Consider the following 18,845-nt stretch of genomic DNA (forward strand, 5'->3'; position numbering starts at 1 on the left):
GTAACCTGCCTGACGGCAAATGTTGCTTGTAACGAACAGTTAGTGCAAATTTTTTTTTTTCGAACGGACGGAATATGGTTACATACTACTGTAATATGTTTTTTAACGGGATAAGGAAGACGCAGATCTGTTCCAGAATCACTGTTTATCGTATTTAATGACATAACATTGCTATAGCTTTGTAATAGGTTTTGATGAAAGTGGCATAACGTTAGCATGCTATACTAACTATTCCACAGTGATAATCTATTTACCAAATAGGGGTTAGGAAAACCACACAATAAATTAGCTTGGGATGTTTTTAAGCATTAGTAACCCTTAACAAAGTGTTAGGAATAATTTGTCCGTCTATCTATGTAATGTTTTAAAAATGGTTTCTTAAAGGTTTACAAAAATGTTTAATCATTACCTGATACCTAATATATTATATGATAGATATGTGTGTTACAATAAACTGAATTTGCAGCACTACTAATAATTAGTAAACATTTAATTATAATTTCATTGTTTGTTAACAGTAAAAAGATTGTTTGCTAACAGTTAAATGACAATTAACTAAAGATTAATTAATTATCAATTTGCCATCTATTAATGATCGTTATTATAAAGTGTTACCATCTTTTCTTTCTCCCTCAAGGTGCTTTGCATAAATTTCTCAGCCCTCAGGCTCTTCCTAAGGATACCTCCACTGATGAAGGTAGAGTGAATTTCTGTCACTGAGCTGAGCTGTTAATAGTGACCTCTTTCAATATGCTAACAGTGAAATGGTAAAACGTACTTCACAGGTAATTTCAGATTTCTTTTTCAATTATTTTTCCAGCTACACCATCAACTTCATCCTCAACATCAACAGATGCATCACTTCTCAGTGCTGATGTTTCCTCTATAGCACAAGGTAACACCACTACAAGCTCTATAATTATAGCTGATATCCTGCACAGCCCAGAGTTTAAACTGATAAGTGTGTGCTGTCATATTGTTAGGAAAAAGAACAGTGCAAATCCCTACTGAATTCCCACCAAACTGTGTCACTTTTGCCCATGGACATTTCAGAATTTTTAATATACAGTAGTGCCTGTCAATTTTCTAGGTGTCAGACACTCAGTGATGCATTCTGTACCTCGACAGATGGATTAATTAATTTATGCACAGTATATGCAACACGATTATTTGCACTTTATATAAAGTGTGGGTGAACTTATACTTAATGGCTATGCTGTGGTTCCTGTAGGCTTTGCGTGCGTGCGGGGCGGGGGGTTGGGGGGCCTCCATGTCCATTTTGCTTGGGGCCCCCAAATTCCTTCAAATGGCCCTGAGTACAAGTACCTCACATTTGTACTTAACCCTCCTGTTGTCCTCAGGTCACATCTGACCCATTTTCAAAAAGTTTCTATATCAGAACTTTGGGTTTTCTTTCAACCAAATTGTCAAAAACAATAACGTAGATCGTTCCATACAACGCTCTTCACAAGTAAAATAAACGATCAGTTCACTATTTTTAATTGAATGTGGGGTGTTTTATTCAATTTTACAGCATTTGAAAATAATAAAAGAACGTTAAAAAATGTGACAAAAATGTCTGGGAAAGTGACAAAAGTGTCAAAAAAGAAATTGAAATTTTGAAAACTAAAAGTTGCATGGTCGACGGGAAGACAACACAAGTTTTAAGTACAGTACTTGAGTAAATGTACTTAGTTACATTCCACCACTGCCGCTCTGCACTGTGCACTACAGGGCTTCTGTGGGTGATTCTTTTTTATATAGAGCTTAACATTGTGGTTCCGGAAGTAAAAATCCCATCATTTTCTCCATAAGGTTTTTGATTATCAGCAATAACGTCTGCACCATTCAAGGTAGACTATGCACGAGCTCTGAGGTTGTAAAACAAAAGTTACTGCTCCTGTAAAAGTTGGAAGTCCGTATATGATCAACCTTGTTTTAAGAAAAACATGTTTTATACGCTATCAAATGGTGGTGGTGGGTGGCGCAGGATGTCGCGGCGCAGCATGTGATGGCTGGGTTCAGCAATAAACTAGTCAAACAAAGGTTTATGAGCTATCTATTGAAAACAATGACTACACCATTAACAGATAATTTAGAAATGAATGACTATGTACATAAACAAACTAGACTAGAAGATTATACAGATGAAGTGAAGCTTATGATGTGCTTTGTCAAGTAAATCTGGTTGGTTTGTCATACATTTTATGGTTCAGCAGATAAAATACCTGATTACCAGGAGCCCAAATGTTGACCAAACGTCAAATGACATCCGGCCGAAAAGAGTGAATTCCCAGAGGCAACGGAGCCTCCAAGTGGAACGTCGTGGATATAGACTCATAGATACTGGTTTAACTTCAGTATGTCACAAAAACATATATAAGCTTTCTTTTCAATACCTCCCTCTGAGCCAGCTAAACGCCTGAGAGAGACAGAAATGACAGCAGCTGCACCTCCCAGATCATCTGTGCCAGGCCAACAGGAGCAGCACCTACTCTTCCTTCCCTGCGTCCTGAGAATACTCTACAGCAGGGGTTGTCAATGTTTTTAAGCCAAGGACCCCTAACTGAGATAGAAACGGAGCAGTTTCCCCCATATAGCCTATTGTATAAAAATAAGTTGCATATTAAACATTTTGCCTACAATAACGTCAGGGCAAAGCCTAAAGCCTTCATACATACCTTTTTAGTGCATAGAATACTAAGCTATTAAAATAATTGTTGGCAGTTATAATGTTAAACATGCAGAGTGAATCCTTATTAACTGTATCTGTGGATGGCTACCTTAGTGACTGCCTTAACTATAGGCCAGTAAGCCTATCATCAATGTGTTTGTTTCACAAAAAACACATTTATATTTGCTAATAATTTGTTGGAATGATGTTAAAACATAAACTCCCTTTATTAATTCTGCCTGATGATGGTCTAGTACCAAAACGTTGCCAGTGTGCCAAGTTAGACAGTGTGCGGGAGTTTCTTTGTAACTTTTGACTTAACTTCCAACTTATCCTCCAACACTTGTCTCACATTAAATATGTGCAAAGAATTATATATATTTGGCCCTCCTTCAATAACTCTGAGGACCCCCTAGGGGCCCCGGACCCCCCTGTTGAAGATCTCTGCTCTAAAAGCAGGTGCAGTGTCCGTCAGACCACCAGAAAATGATGCATTGCCTGTCCGAAAATTCACCGGGGCAGTATTGTGTGCAGTGTTGGCAGGTTAAACATCAAGAGCAAGTTGCTGTCAGAAACTGTTCTTAAAAGAGAAAGGCTTTCCAATTGGAGAAAAGCAATAGAGAAGATTTGTAACCAGAAGTCCCGCACTTATTTGGATGCGACTCAAAGATTGGCTACACGGAAAACAACCCCAGTTAATGTGCTGCTATCTGAAGCTGCTGCAATTTAACAGATGCCCGAAAGATGCTGGAGCTCCTTTTCAGCTGCATACGATTCCTGAGGCGCCAGGGACTCTGAGAGGAGCCGCTTACTGGGATTGGGTGTTATGGCAGCTTAGGAGGCAACTGGATGTCTAACAACGTCCAAAATTAAATCCTGGAGCTGTTTGCCCATGATGTTCACAGAAATATCGGGGCCAAGGCATCTCAAAGCCGTTGTATTGGCTTAACTGCTGACGGAACCACCGATATCGCTGGCAAAGAACAGTTCTCATGCGAAACATACATTTGCCATTGACAACCTGAAAGTTCAGAATTTCTTTCTGGGCTTTTACAACGCCCCTGACACAACAGCTGAGATGCTATTTTTGTGCATAAAAGACGTAGCCCACAGAGAGGATAAAAGGCTACTGTTTTGATGGAGCTACCAATATGTCTGGGAGGTTAAAGGAGGCACACGCTAGACTAAAGTAAACGTGTCCCGACTCTGTTTGTCCATTGTGCAAATCGCTCTTTGATTCAGTGTTGCAAGCGTGCGCCTGGTTGCTGATACAGTAAAATTTGTGCGAGAGGTTACAGTTCTCGCTAACGATTCGCCAAAGTAAAAGGCCTTGTACCAATCCCTGTTTGGAGGTGGAGATGTGGTAGGTGTCTCATGTTGAACGATAAACACATTTTCGAAAAATTTACTTTTTACTTCTACACAGTACTGGGACTGCTCTGATCAAGGTCACCAATGATTTGTTGCTTGCAGCCGACTCGGGCCTGTGCTCTGTTTTAATTCTACTTGACCTCAGCTCAGCCTTTGACACCGGACCATGATGTTTTACAGTTTTTCTTGATTACTTTGACCTGGTTAAAGAAACTGGGATCCACTTTCTCAGTAGAGCAGAAGACACCTTTTGCAAATGTGTTAACCCTTTCTCATTGGATTGACACATTTTCCCCACCCTTTTGCAGAACAGTTAACACGGACGTCATTCAAGCAGTCCAAACTCCATTGTTTTAGCTATGGTAACCAAACAGAAAGCATCTGTTCCTAACTATTAGAAACTACCTACATCAGTATGAAATCACTGAAGCACCTGTTTGACACTCCTTCACACAAATCTTCAATTAGCAATCAGTCTGCAGGGTTAGGCCATGTGGCCCCATCATCAAGACAGAAGAAACTGAGTATCAATAGTGGCTATTCTTATATTTTACTGTAATAGATTTTATTTTTATTTTCTTAATTTCTTATAGTCTAATAGATTTTATTTTGGTTTACATGTATCATGTGTAATATTTACAGTATTTCAGTTTTCAGCCACAGTTTGAAAATAACAATCAAAGGAATCAATAAAATTTGCATCAAAGCATTTCTGATTCTGGATCCAATTCTTTGCAAGAAGGCAAATTTGACAACAAATGGCACTGGCATGAAAGCTACGTACAGTAGGCTACAATGACAAGCAATGGTGCACTGATTCACACTGAGTGCTGTATTTTGTATTTTGTTGTCCACTGTGTAATGGTTGATTGGAAGAGCTCATACACTACACGCGAGTTGTGTTGTTTGAAGGCAAAATTAGCTTTTGTTACATATTTTAAATGTTATGGCACGGTTAGAGCTTTTTGCAAACAAAATGTGTTATTTTGACCATGAGAGCCACTGTTTCGGCCTGTGTGTTAACTGTTTTGAAAAATGTCGAGTTTGAGTTGACTGCTGCGTCAAAGCAATCAAGAAAAACTGTAATCAGCTGTCTGAAAAACAGCTTTTTTTTTCCATGTGTGCAACAGTTGTTTTTTTACTTTGATACTCTAGTGATCAGCATCTCACGACAGCCGCTGGTGTGCGTTGCTTTTGTATATTACAGCATATTATCTTATTTTTTTATTTATTTATTTTTTTTGACCCATTGCCTCGGAGTGAGATGTTGTTGAAAACAAATATGTTCTGACACATTAACACTTGACATGACTTTCAGTAAAAAGCAGTGAAATAATAACATTTATGAAGAGATAAAGAAAAAAAACTATCTTTGCAATCAGACTAACCTATTAAACAGATGTAAAAGGCTGCAATGATATCCGCCTCTTTGGACAGTCTTGAGGCGAAAGGGTCACCACGCAGGAGATAATGGGGCAAGTATGCATGGTGGGGCCACGTCTCGTTCTCCATCGCTGCCATGAGTGTGGAATGTCCTGTGAAGTGGAGGAAAAGACTGAACAATGAAGCTGCTTCCTCAAACTGAAAAAAAGGTTCACACACACACACAAAAGGAAATCAGTTAAAAAGGAAAGAGACAACTGCACATACGTATCTATGCATGCGGTTTCTGAAATGTTAACACAGGCATGTAGGCGAAGCATAATTCATAACACCTGCCAGTATCCAGACTTTTTGTCTAAGGTGTCCCAAGTGGGGCAGCTTTGTATTTGAACTATTTTGTAACAGTTTTCACGGTGTTCCATAATACGTATGCATTACAATACAAATGTGAATATGGACATCAGTAAGAAGCGTGGACTCTTTTATGACCAGGGTATTTACATGAACCAAACCAGGCGATCCAATAGGTGCCCCTTAATTTACCATTTTTGTCTCCACAGCCCATATCTACTTTACTAACATTACAATATCTTATGGTTTCTTACATTCATGTGTTTATTATTTAAATTTAAAAGATAAATAGACCTACAATTCGCAACCAACCAGTTGTGATTGGCACTGTACAAACTTAATATAAAGCTTCCATTTTCCATCCTTTATTCTTTTTAATTTCCTCAAAAAGAAAATGTAATTCCAAAAGTATAAAGTACCAACGAAATAAAATAAATCACAATAAAAAATTCAAACAATTAAAAAAATATTATATACAGTATATATTAGGGGTGTTGTAGTTAATCATTGCATCGATGCATTGCCAAGCAGACCTGGGCGTTTCTGCATCGATGCAGTGACAGACCATAATCAATTACTGCCTACTGATGGTACTAAGACTCCGCTTCATTCAGGAAGTGTCATTTTTAAGACCAAATTCAATAAAAACGGGAGTTACGTATATCTGATAGCTTGAATTTGTTAAGACCATATGTAGCAATATATAGTCCATCTGCTGAAAAAAATAATTTTTCCATCAACAGATATAGCATGATTGATTGAGCACGTTATAAATGTCTAGCTGACCAATCAGATTGTCTGGTCGGATCTACTTGTTGTATAATTAATATCAACTTCTGTATGTAAATAAATAATAAATAAAATGAATAGCTATGATATATAATAGCTTTTTTTTAAATTATTATTCATTGCACATTATCCGCCCCATTGTTACTGCTCTTTATTCTACTCTATAAAATAGTTGCCTATACTGTACATCCAATAGCGTCTTGAAGGTGAACTGTTGACGATCACTGTGGAATGTATATTCATTGCAGAGCCCAACTAATTAGTCAAGAAATTGGCAATAAAAACCAGGATATAGCTGTCCACAATTACTGTACAGAATATAACCTAATCCAATCCTTTTCTAATACATATACATTGCCATCTAATGGTTACTATGGGCAATGTGCACTGTAACTAGGCTATGCCTACATTCATTTCTTTGTTTAATCAGAGCACAACTACCTACAATTAAATTGTCTTGATTTGCTGCACTTAAAATGTCTTGTGATGAAGATGAATAAATGTTCTTGATTTGCTGCACTTATAATAAAATGTTATGTGATGAAGATGAATACATGTTCTTGATTTGCTGCACTTACAATAAAATGTAATGTGATGAAGAGGAAGACATGTTCTTGATTTGCTCCACATGTGTAATCTGGTGCTTTCTGGTAGTATTGCTATGTAAGTAAAAAAAATAAAACTAATTCTAAAATCCAATGTGCCAATGTCAACTAACTGACTTATGTAGGTTGATTTACCCATTAAAGGGGTCAACTTCATCGCAGCAATTGCCCCCCCTGAGAGATTTGGGCAGGAGCCGCCACTGGCTAAATTTAAAATAATGATGACTGTTGAAACTAATTTGTGCTTTATAAAACATTTTTGAGAGAGAGAGAGAGAGAGAGAGAGAGAGAGAGAGAGAGAGAGAGGTGGATGCGCTCAAAGCAGACAGCTTTTGGCGACTCTGTAAAGGCATATGAAATACCTGATATCTCTGTGTGCCATGTAAACAATATCCCTAATATGATCAAGAACGGGATAAGCCCAATAACCGGAATATTCATGTCCATGTAAACACACATGATTAAAACAACATGTGCTAGCTCCGTGCGTGGGTTCAGCGATAGCAGTGACCATATCCACCAGCAGTTTATCAATTCATAGAAATTAACATTCTGATTAACCATGGATGGGTTGTTGAGGAAAATATTACTGTCAACATAGCAGAAAGCAGAGCAGACATGATTACGGTTGCTGGCGCCACTGGTTGCAGTTAACTGTTATGAAGGAGCTGGTATCACAGAAAGATGAGCTACCTATCCCCGCCTGAGCAAGTTCTCTACCTTTTGAGCTTACAGCTCCTGTGGAAAGTGTGAACTGTGAATGGGATTTCTCCACCATGAACAGGGTACTGGGCTACAACTCCCAAAACTCATGATTGCCTTAGTTAGCAAAGTAGTAGGCGTGGAATGGAGTATATGGAGTGTAGTGGTAGGGTTGGGTACAGAGACTCGGTGCTAATACGGCACCGGTGCCTATACGACTGATATCTACTGGACTGAATAGCAACGCAGATTTCGGTGACTCATTTCCGTGCCAATGAAATGCCTGCGCTGCTCTCGAACACTCCGAAACGGACGTTACATGCAATATGAGCATCGCTGCATGTCATGCTAGTTAACACTACAATTGGCAGCAGGTAACGTAACCCCCAATTTCCACCGGCTGTGTAAGGGCTGCATAACTGCTCCGGAACGGCGGCAGAGTCATTAGCTTTTCCATTAAAGTCAATGTGTGTATTTCCACTGAGTGCAGAACGGCTTCGCAGTCAGATCCGGTTAATTTTCAAAAGAAAATCCACCGTGCTCACGGCGGATCATATTTCCCTGCACTACACCTTGAAAACACAACACAGAGTTGTTTCCCCTCTACAACTCTGGATGGAAACTAACTGTTGTTGGTTTTGTGGTTCTATTCTACGTGAAATCGCTCATGACTACAGCTGTCAGTCATGGCCGCAGCCATCGCCGCAACAAATCCGGACCTAGTGGGTATTGACGGACGGCGGAGCACGCAGCCGACATACAGCGGAGCTGGTCCGCAGATGTCCTGCATTCAGTGGAAATCCGGGGTCACTGTATTTTTCTGTAGAGGATTCCAACATCGGGACGTGCAACAGTGTGCAGTTGATTTTGTCGTTTAACAGCAATTTATTGGTAAAATAAGTTATTGTTATAAATTAGCAATAAACAAGATGTTCTTTAATGTAGCAAACTGTCTGGTGCTTCTTTTTTTTTTTTTTTTTTATCTTTTTTAAAAAGTATCAGTTCAGGCACTGTTTAAGTACCGGCACCGTTTTAGCACCTTATGTAGTGGTGACATTTTCCGCTCCTAGCGTCCGAAGCTGTAAGTTTCTTTTGCTCCTGGCTGCGCCACTCAATATCGCTTTGACTCAACTTAGATTTCAGGTCACCCTAAACCTTTCTAACTAACTTAGGCTATGCAAAATCACTCGCCTCTCCAAAAAAAGAAGAAGCTGTATTATATTTATTTGCCTGTCCATGCCTTTGTCTCTTCCAGGCTCAACTACTGCAATGCCCTCCTCATTGGGATCTCTGGCAAAAGCCTCCAGAAGCTTCTGTACATCCAGAACAGCGATGCTTCTTCTATCATGCTACGTTACATAAACCAAAGCTAATAACAGCCTATGTAGCAGTAGCAGGCTAACGTAGCTACGTTACTTCTGCTATAGGGTTGGGCGTTATCCAAATTTTGATACCATCAAACCTCCTCCCTATTTTACCGCGGTATACGGTATTACTGTGACTAATTAAAAATGATTACGTAAGGCTCAGACGGCGTCACCACACTGTTGGCTTGTGACAACTTACAAAAAAACGTGATGACAACCACACATAATTACAAAAATTATATTTAATATTTAATCCTTGTCTCCTATACAAGTGCATTGCATTTTTTTTAAGGACAGTATTGAAACTGATACCGTTGCTATTTTTAAGACCCCGCGGTATACCATATCACCGTATTACCGCCCAACCCCAGTCCGCTACATTGGCGTGCGCTCGGTAGAGAAGAGAGAGGCTCAGGGCTGTGATGGTTTGGACTCTGGAATCATGCTAGATAAGTCAATATGTTACATGAATTTTCAACCAACAAGCATGTTTAATGAAAGCTGACAGAAGTCGCCTTAGCTTATTCTGTACACGCCTGTCCATGGGCAGCCACAGCCCCCTCACTCTGACATCTCTCCATTTGTGATTGTATAGGTTCTGAGCATGTGTGTATTTCAGACCTGTGTGTTATGTGTGTTCTAACAACAGAGTGAAACAAATTGTCATTTCCCTTGCATTATTAATAAAAAAAAATTAAAAATGAAATGAACTGTGTGCTTACGTATGCCTTCACAACAAAGACTGAACATTTTGATAATGTCATGCCCACTGTAAATGACCCAAATATTATCTCTCTAGTTATTTATTTTTTTTTTTACGCTAATGCTTTTATTTTGAAAAACTCCGAATCCGGAAGTAAACATGCAGCCACAAACGAGAAGAAAAAAGCGGTTGAACAAAGGCAAATGGCAAAAAGTTATATTGTTTTAGCACCTGGCTGTTAGAGGCACAAGGTGCGTTAGTTTACAATTCATTTCTTTAACAACTGTTTATAACTTTGGTTACTTTGTGTTGTGCCGGTTTGCAGAGACTGGAGAGTACGAGCTAGCAAGTTAAGCTAATATTAACATATTGCGGTATTGGTCTGTAGTTGGCGTTGCTTGGTTATGTGCCGTTGTGTAACGTTACATGAAACGGTGTTATCTGAGTGATGCTACAGCCACACCAGTGTCCGACTCAAATCATGGTACCACAGATAAAGCGGCTACCACACTGTCACTTAATGTGGATACTGAGGACTCATCTTCCAACACCTCTATGATAGTGCCAGTATGGGTTTCATCTACCAGCAATCCAGCCACAGAAAGGCTTGTTTACGCCCTGCTCGACACCCAGAGTGATTCAGTTTTCATCGACAAAGATGTCAGCCGGATCCTTCAATCAAAGACTCATCCTGTAAGGCTAAAGTTAACAACCATGATTGGAAGGGATGAACTAGTACACAGTGAAAGGGTCTCAGGTCTCAGAATACGTGGTTATACCTCAACAACTCTCATTGATCTCCCCCTGGCTTACAGCAAAGATTGCATACCAGTGAATCGAAATCCCATTCCTACCTGTGATACAGCAAGGCACTGGAATCATCTCAACAAAATAGCAGATGAAATTCCACCACAGCTAGAGTGTGAGGTTGGTCTTTTGATAGGATACAACTGCTCAAGGGCACTGGCACCACGTCAGGTAATCTTGGGAGGAGATAATGAGCCCTATGCAGTCCGCACAGATCTGGGGTGGAGTATTGTGGGATCCGCACCAACTCTTCCTGACTCACCCAGCAGCACAAACATTTGCCACAGAGTCGCTGTCAAAGAGCTTCCACTGGTGACTCCATCTGATGCTATTAAAGTTCTTGAGTCGGACTTCAAGGATGCCAGGGAGGAAGAAAGGACTGTTTCTCAGGATTATATTATATAGGAATATATTGGAGGACAGTATTCACAAGAACACTCATGGCCATTATGAAATGCCACTCCCCTTTAAGGAGAGACCTTACCTCCCTGACAATAAGCAACTAGCCATTGTTAGGCTCAATCATCTTAAGAAAAGGTTACTGAAGGATGAGACCTACAAGGAACACTACGTGAAGTTCATGAATGAAATCATTGGAAAGGGTGATGCTGAGGAGATTCACGATAAAGGAAAGGAAGGAGGAAAATGGTACATACCCCACCATGGAGTCTACCACTCCAAAAAACCAGGAAAGCTCCGTGTTGTTTTTGATTGCTCTGCTAAGCACAAGGGAACTAGCTTAAACGACCTGACAGGCCCAGACCTAATTAATAATCTGACTGGTGTTCTCATGAGATTCAGGCAGCACAACACTGCTCTGTTGTGCGACATAGAGAAGATGTTTCACCAGTTCCATGTGCAGGCGCCTGACAGAGACTATTTACGTTTCCTCTGGTGGAAGGATGGAAATCTCAGCTCTGAGCCACAAGAATTTCGCATGAAGGTACATCTTTTTGGCGCTGCATCATCACCTGGATGCGCCAATTATGGGTTGAAACGCTTAGCCAAGGAGAATGAGAGCTTGTTTCCCCTTGGCTCACAGTTCATCATGAGGGATTTTTACGTTGATGACGGTGTTACGAGTACAGCAACTACGAATGAAGCTATTCAGCTTGCAAAGGAAGCTCAGAAACTCTGTGCTACGGGTGGCCTAAGACTGCACAAGTTTGTGTGTAACAACAAATCGTTGCTAGAGAGTATACAGCCATCCAAGCGTGCCACTGGGGTAAAGGCTCTTGACCTCGCCTTCAACGATTCTACATTGGAAAGAGCCTTAGGGATCCATTGGCACATCGAATCTGACACCTTTAGATTTTGTATATCCCTGAAAGATTAGCCAGCAACTCGACGAGGCATACTATCCATGGTGGCTTCTGTTTATGACCCGCTGGGGCCTCATTGCTCCCTTCCTGCTCATTGGGAAAAAAATTCTTCAAGAAATGTGCAAGCATGGCACGAGTTGGGATGAGCCCCTCCGTGATGATCTACAACCAGCGTGGGAGAGCTGGAAAAAGCGATCTTGCAAATTTGGAGAAAATCAACATACCTCGTTGCTATGTCCCACCAGACTTTGGACTCGTCTTGAGAAAAGAGCTTCACCACTTCTCTGACGCAAGCACACACGGATATGGCCAATGTTCCTATCTGAGACATCTAAGTGAAAATGGAAAAGTTCATTGTACTCTGCTAATGGCAAAGTCCAGAGGGGCTCCTCTGAAAGTCACAACTATCCCCAGACTAGAGTTGACAGCAGCCGTTGTTTCAGTTGTGGTGAGCAACACTCTGAAGGAGGAGCTTGGTCTCACAGACATTGACGAGTACTTCTGGACTGACTCCAAAGTAGTCTTGGGATACATTAATAATGAGGCACGTTGCTTTCACACGTTTGTGTCAAACAGAATACAAAAGGTACGTCTCAGCACAACTCCAGAGCAGTGGAGATACGTCCCTACTGATAAAAATCCTGCTGATCTCGCCTCAAGAGGCTCAAGTGCAAGCAAGCTTCTCACATCAAATTTGTTCGCAGGACCTCAGTTCCTATGGGAGAAAGAACTGCCCGCAGCTGCAGACACTGTTGCAGAAATTCAGATCGGCGACCCTGAAGTAAAAAGGGTTCAGACATTGAATGTACAGACTAAGGAGCAAGTAAGTCTTTCAGAATGCTTGTCAAGGTTTTCTTCGTGGTACAAGGCCACGCAAGCAGTGGCACGTCTCCTCCGACGCGCAACCGGTCATAGTTCTGTGAAAGAGAGAGAAGATGCACAGTGCATTATCATAAAAGACTTACAAAGACAAGTTTATCAAGAGGAGATCAAGCTCCTTATCAAAGAAGCTCAACTTCCATCTCAGAGCAAACTGCGTCAAATGGATGTTTTTCTTGACCAAGATGGACTCCTCAAGGTGGGAGGAAGGTTGAAAAATGCATCTCTCCCTGCATGGCAGAAACACCCAGTGATAATCCCCAAGGATCATCATATCACCATCATGATAATGGCTCATTACCATGAGCAGATCAGACACCAAGGAAAGGGTTTCACCATAAATGAGATAAGATCAAATGGATTTTGGATTCCAGGAATCAACCGAGCTGTTGCTGCATATATGCATCAATGTGTCAAATGTTGCAAATTCAGGAGACCGACTGAAGAACAGAGAATGGCAGACCTGCCAACAGAACGCGTAGATCCATCAACTCCATTTACCTACTGCGGTATGGACTGTTTTGGTCCGTTTCTTACCAAACAGGGACGCAAGGAGCACAAGCGATATGGACTCCTTTTTACATGCCTTTCATGTCGAGCTGTCCACATTGAAATGTTGAATGACATGTCAACGGATGCTTTCATCAACGGACTTCGTTGTTTTATTGCTGTAAGAGGAGCTGTACGCCAAATACGTTGTGACCAGGGAACTAATTTCGTGGGAGCCAAAAACGAACTGAAGGAGGCTCTTAAGCAACTTGATGGAAATCTTCTTACCACATTCTTGGCTCAAAGGCAGTGCGACTTCATCTTGAATGCTCCCCACTCAAGCCATGCAGGAGGAGTATGGGAAAGGCAAATCAGAACAGTGAGGAACGTGCTTCGTTCCACTCTCTCATTCTCCTCAGGTAGGCTGGATGATGCCTCTCTTCGGACATTCTTCTATGAGGCAAATAGAACAGTAGGCCACTCACAGTCGACAACCTAACTGATCCAGACAGCCCTGAACCACTAACGCCCAATCACCTGCTCACTATGAAGTCTGTTGTTGCATTACCACCTCCTGGCAGCTTTATCAAAGAGGACATGTATGCTCGTAAGAGGTGGCGTCATGTTCAATATCTTGCTGAGCAGTTCTGGAGTCGTTGGAAGAGGGAGTACCTCTCTAATATTGCCATCAGACAACACTGCAAGGAGGAACCTAAAAATCGGTGACATTGTGATAGAAAAGGCAGAGGACCTACCACGGAATGAGTGGAGACTGGCTAAAGTTGTACAAACAACTACTGATAAAGATGGACTTGTGAGAAGGGTAAAGATTTGTCCTGGTGAACGGAAGATGGGAAAGGAGGGACAACGTTCTGGCAGGCCATACATCATCGAACGCCCAGTTCAGAAGCTGATCCTGCTCCTAGAGTCAGTCTGAAGACTGAAATACCATATCCTTTATATACAAAGAGTTGAAATCATAGACTCATAAATGGACTTATGACATGAGATAATATCGGCACTTCTGTCTTTAATGAGAATTCACATTGGTAAATTTTTCGTCTTTACATCCAATATTCTTCTGTAAAGCATTCATAATTTGGTGGGAGTGTAAATGACCCAAATATTGTCTCTAGATATTTATTTTTTGACGCTAATGCTTTTATTTTGAAAAAATCTGAATCCGGAAGTAAACATGCAGCCACAAACGAGAAGAAAAAAGCGGTTGAACGAAGGCAAACGGCAAAAAGTTATATTGTTTTAGCACCTGGCTGTTAGAGGCACAAGGTACGTTAGTTTACAATTCATTTCTTTAACAACTGTTTATAACTTTGGTTACTTTGTGTTGTGCTGTTTTATGGTTTGCAGAGACTGGAGAGTACGAGCTAGCAAGTTAAGCTAATATTAACATATTGCGGTATTGGTCTGTAGTTGGCGTTGCTTGGTTGCTTGCTTGTGCCGTTGTGTAACGTTACATGAAACGGTGTTATCTGAGTGATGCTACAGTGAAGTGGATGTAAAAGAATGTTTAAAAGAAGCAGCATTTTATATATTAATTTGATGTTTCATTAGAACTTATGTTGATGTCTGCTAATAGAGTGAATGGATACTGGAAGTTAAACACATACAGCATGAAAACACTCATGTGTAGATTGTCAATAAGTTAAGGGGAAAAAAGGTTAAATGAGACACTTCATGATGTACTGTATGTAAAGTAAAGGTGTTGTGCTCTTTTTCGTTTTTCTCAGCTCTTACGGTGGTTCAAGATATTCAAGTAAGGAATGTTACAAAGTGACAATAAAGCTTTCTGAATCATCAGTGACAAAGAGCCAGACCATTATTCAGCCGGGGACGCTACACCCACAGCAGTTCAGACTGCAGGGAATGAAGATAAGGCACAGACAGAATCATGAATTGAGGAAATCAATATGGCCCCCTACAGGAGGCTTTTCCTGTAACAATTTCTCATTTTGTTAATTAACACTGTTATTAAGTAGATGGCGTTAATTTTCTTTTCAAAAATCATTTCCATCAGTGTTTAACTTTAATTTTACATCACAATTTTGTATATGAGAAGATTATTATGTTTATTATGCCGATCATTTTGATGATGATGATTGTTATTATTATAACATTACATATGTCACATACTATTAAGTATGAGAATGAGGAGGATGTTGATGCTGATAAATTACTAGTATGGCTGTTATTATAAATGTAACAGAGTCATATTTGCCTTTATCTCTTGTTGTTAGATTGCACAAAATCTGGTTACAGTATATGTTTTACTGGGAAGACTCCTAACTCCAGAATGTAGGCTATCTTGAAGTTCAGAGCCCCTCCTTCATTTCTTTTTCTGTGGTCCCACGACTATAAATCCCTTGAGCCCCTTCCCCTCTCCCCTTTTGTACATTTCCCGTAGGGGAGACAAGCTGGAGCGGCCAGTTGTAACTGACAAGAAAGTCCTGTTTTTTGCATTTGTCCATCAGAATAAACCGATCAACTGAGAGATTCAAATGCCATATTGGTCCGGGTATCTTTTAGTCATTTGATTTTCCTTTCATGAACAGGTATTAGAAAACACAAAACGAGTGGTTGTTTGACTGTCGTTTTAAAATCAAAATTTTTTAAATTGAATACAAAGCGTTTTTGTTCCTTTTTGTGGTCAAACGTGGATGAGCAAAATTTTAAATATGCTTTGATTTTCATTTTGTATTTCATATAACAAAAATAAAATGACTAGAAAACACAAATGGAAAAAAAGGCCTTTTTTGTTTCTATTTCAAGAAAAATCTGAATGAAAAACTGAAAAACACATGATTGTTGATCATTAATTAAGTGTTATACTTGTACTGGGATCATCTGTATTTTGTGGCATTTGTCTGTGTTGTCTATTGTGAATTAAGTCTTTAGTGTGTGTATATTCTCTGTTGTATGTTATTGCGCCCCCTCCGAAAATATTTTAGTAGCTTATTTGGTGTTCCCTATTTCGAGCATCCTGCATATGAACATTGAACCTTTTCCATATTGCGTCTTGATGATATGATTATAACGTGTGAATAAACTGAAACATAGAGACAGACTGGGATGATAAGAATGAGGATCGAATTAATATCATTAAACAGCCCTGCACCACTTACACAAATTTTAAGTGATATATTACCAAGACATGCGTGTAAATATAAATATATCCAAGACACATGATCATGTCATGCAACTCTTGAATTAGAGTACCGGCACCTTTTTTGGTCCAATTCAGGCACTGATTATTACTATATAGATTATTGGTAGGTCATACTTGGTGATGATTAAAAGTGAGTGTGCTGATTATTTTTAATAACTTCCATTACAGGGGAAATATTGACAGTAAAGTTAGTAACGCTGTTTACGCCAAATTCATACCTTACCTATGTTATGTGGCCTAACTTCAAAATATTATGTATAGTTACATCAGACAATTCATGCCCCGTTTTAGGTGGCAGAAGTAGGGACGATGATCGTTAATTTTTATTGATATTGATACCATTTTCGAGACTGTGTAACGATCCGCTTATCTATATTTAGACATAACGTTACATGATCCACTAGTCTCGATAGCAGTAGCCTATCGATAAGCTCAGACCTTATTAGTTTTGGGGTTTTGAGAAATTTGGAACCAGGTCCTAATAGAACCGGGTCTCGAGACCCATCCCTAGGCAAACGTGAAAATTAGTGGTCCTCAACCACTGTTGTTGTGTTCTGGTTTCAGAATGACAAAGACGGTGGGGCTAACAATAAGATACAAACTAGGATGGACAGGATCATCTCTTTGCCCATGGCAGCTATTTGTTTTTTTTCTCCAAATGATGTACATATTATAGGCATTCGATTATCTCAAGTGCTGGAAAATGAGTGCATATAGCTGCCGTGAATGGGAAACAAATGTAGCCTACCCAGGGGGAGCATGGGCCAGATGTTTACAACTTCTGCCTCCGCTCCTGCAGACAACACGCACAGCATGTTTTATATCTGTGACCCACAGCAACAGACAGACTGCTTCATTCTCCACAGGCTATTACTGCACCGAACCTGTTACAACCCGTTTCCTCTGTTGTTGTTGTTTCCTTCTTCCCTCTGTGAGACCCCAAAACAATGACGACGAAAAGCCAACGCGTCACCTGTGTGCATTCAAATGTATTTCTTTGATAGTTTTCCTGAAATATATTGATCACGGTATTACTTATTTCAACCCATAATCGTTTCTGCAAATCTTCCACGTATTTTGCGTGGCTGTTTATATCCGAGGGGTAAGACAGGCCTATACTTGGTTGAAAAGTTAAAGTACATTTTTACACTCTGTTGATAGGCTATTACACATTGCACACAGGACGGAAATACACATACATGCACAAACCTTAAGGACCTTAAACATGCACTAATGGAGAGATGTCAGAGGGGGCAAAATAAAATAAAAGCCCACTATACTAATCACCACTGTTTACAAAGCTTCATTTTGAGGCAAATCGAAGGAGACCAAGCTGGTTAAATCAACATGTATAAACTACCGGAGCTTTTCCTATCTCGATTTAGGCGACTGCAATGAAAAGACGGCGTTATTTGATCGAATACATGTAATAGAAAACTGCAAAAGTAAGAGGGACATATATATATATATATATATATATATATATATATATATATATATATATATATATATATATATATATACACACACATAAGTGGGGAAACCTGACGCCTTGCCTCACTTTATGGAGCGGGGCTCCCTCGCATATTAACAAATGTCTTAAGATATTTGTTAATATGCGAGGATTAGAGAAAACACTCGCGTTCCTAATGAAGTCATGATAATGTCATTTAAGCTGGGAGATCATTGACAGGAGATAAGGAAAACACAGCAGAAATGCCACTGCGATGTCTTCTTTACACTGAAAAACAATCAGAAAGTGAAGGTTTGGTTCATCGCTCACCTTTTGTCCATCGGTCATCAGTCATACCGAGCGGAGTTTAATTCCCACAAATAAACTTCCTCTGTTAGATTTAACCCCGATAACAGTCAGTTCCGGTCCTGTTAATGTACAGAAAGGTTTTGTGAAAATATCCCCTGTGGATCAACTTCAACCTTTCCTCTGAGCCTCAGAGACGCTATGGGGGGCGGCAGCATCAAGTCAGTATGACTCTCGATCATCTTGTTATATAGTCATCAAATGTCAGTCCATACCGTATAGTGACACTTCCGGTCGTTTCTTTCACAATAAAACCCTCCCAATCTTTTGAGTTTCACCTTCACTCTCCGTGGGACTCAGATACACCTTCAGATAGCCTACAGAAAAAAAGAAAATGCTCTGGGTTGTTTGCATTAGTTTAAACTAGGACTGTCTGGATTAAAATATTGAATCACAATTA

General features: G+C 40.0%; 1 protein-coding gene across 3 annotated transcripts in view; it reads right to left on the minus strand.

Moving 5' to 3' along the window:
* Window positions 1-18,616, minus strand: part of opn5 (opsin 5) — a 79,745-nt gene extending 61,129 nt beyond the window's left edge. For 2 of the 3 annotated variants that reach the window (XM_028605562.1, XM_028605560.1), the window contains exons 1-2: window positions 18,410-18,616; window positions 5,434-5,580 (exon numbers count right to left, since the gene is read on the minus strand). In XM_028605562.1, the coding sequence (XP_028461363.1) occupies window positions 5,434-5,580; window positions 18,410-18,434 (172 nt within the window). In that variant the 5' untranslated portion in view covers window positions 18,435-18,616. Of the gene's footprint in view, window positions 1-5,433; window positions 5,581-7,146; window positions 7,180-18,409 lie in introns of those variants that run through there. The other variant, XM_028605561.1, reaches the window with a different exon arrangement.
* Between the last annotated feature and the right edge of the window lie 229 nt (window positions 18,617-18,845).

Source organism: Perca flavescens, chromosome 18 (assembly GCF_004354835.1).
Source record: "Perca flavescens isolate YP-PL-M2 chromosome 18, PFLA_1.0, whole genome shotgun sequence".
NCBI lineage: Eukaryota > Metazoa > Chordata > Actinopteri > Perciformes > Percidae > Perca > Perca flavescens.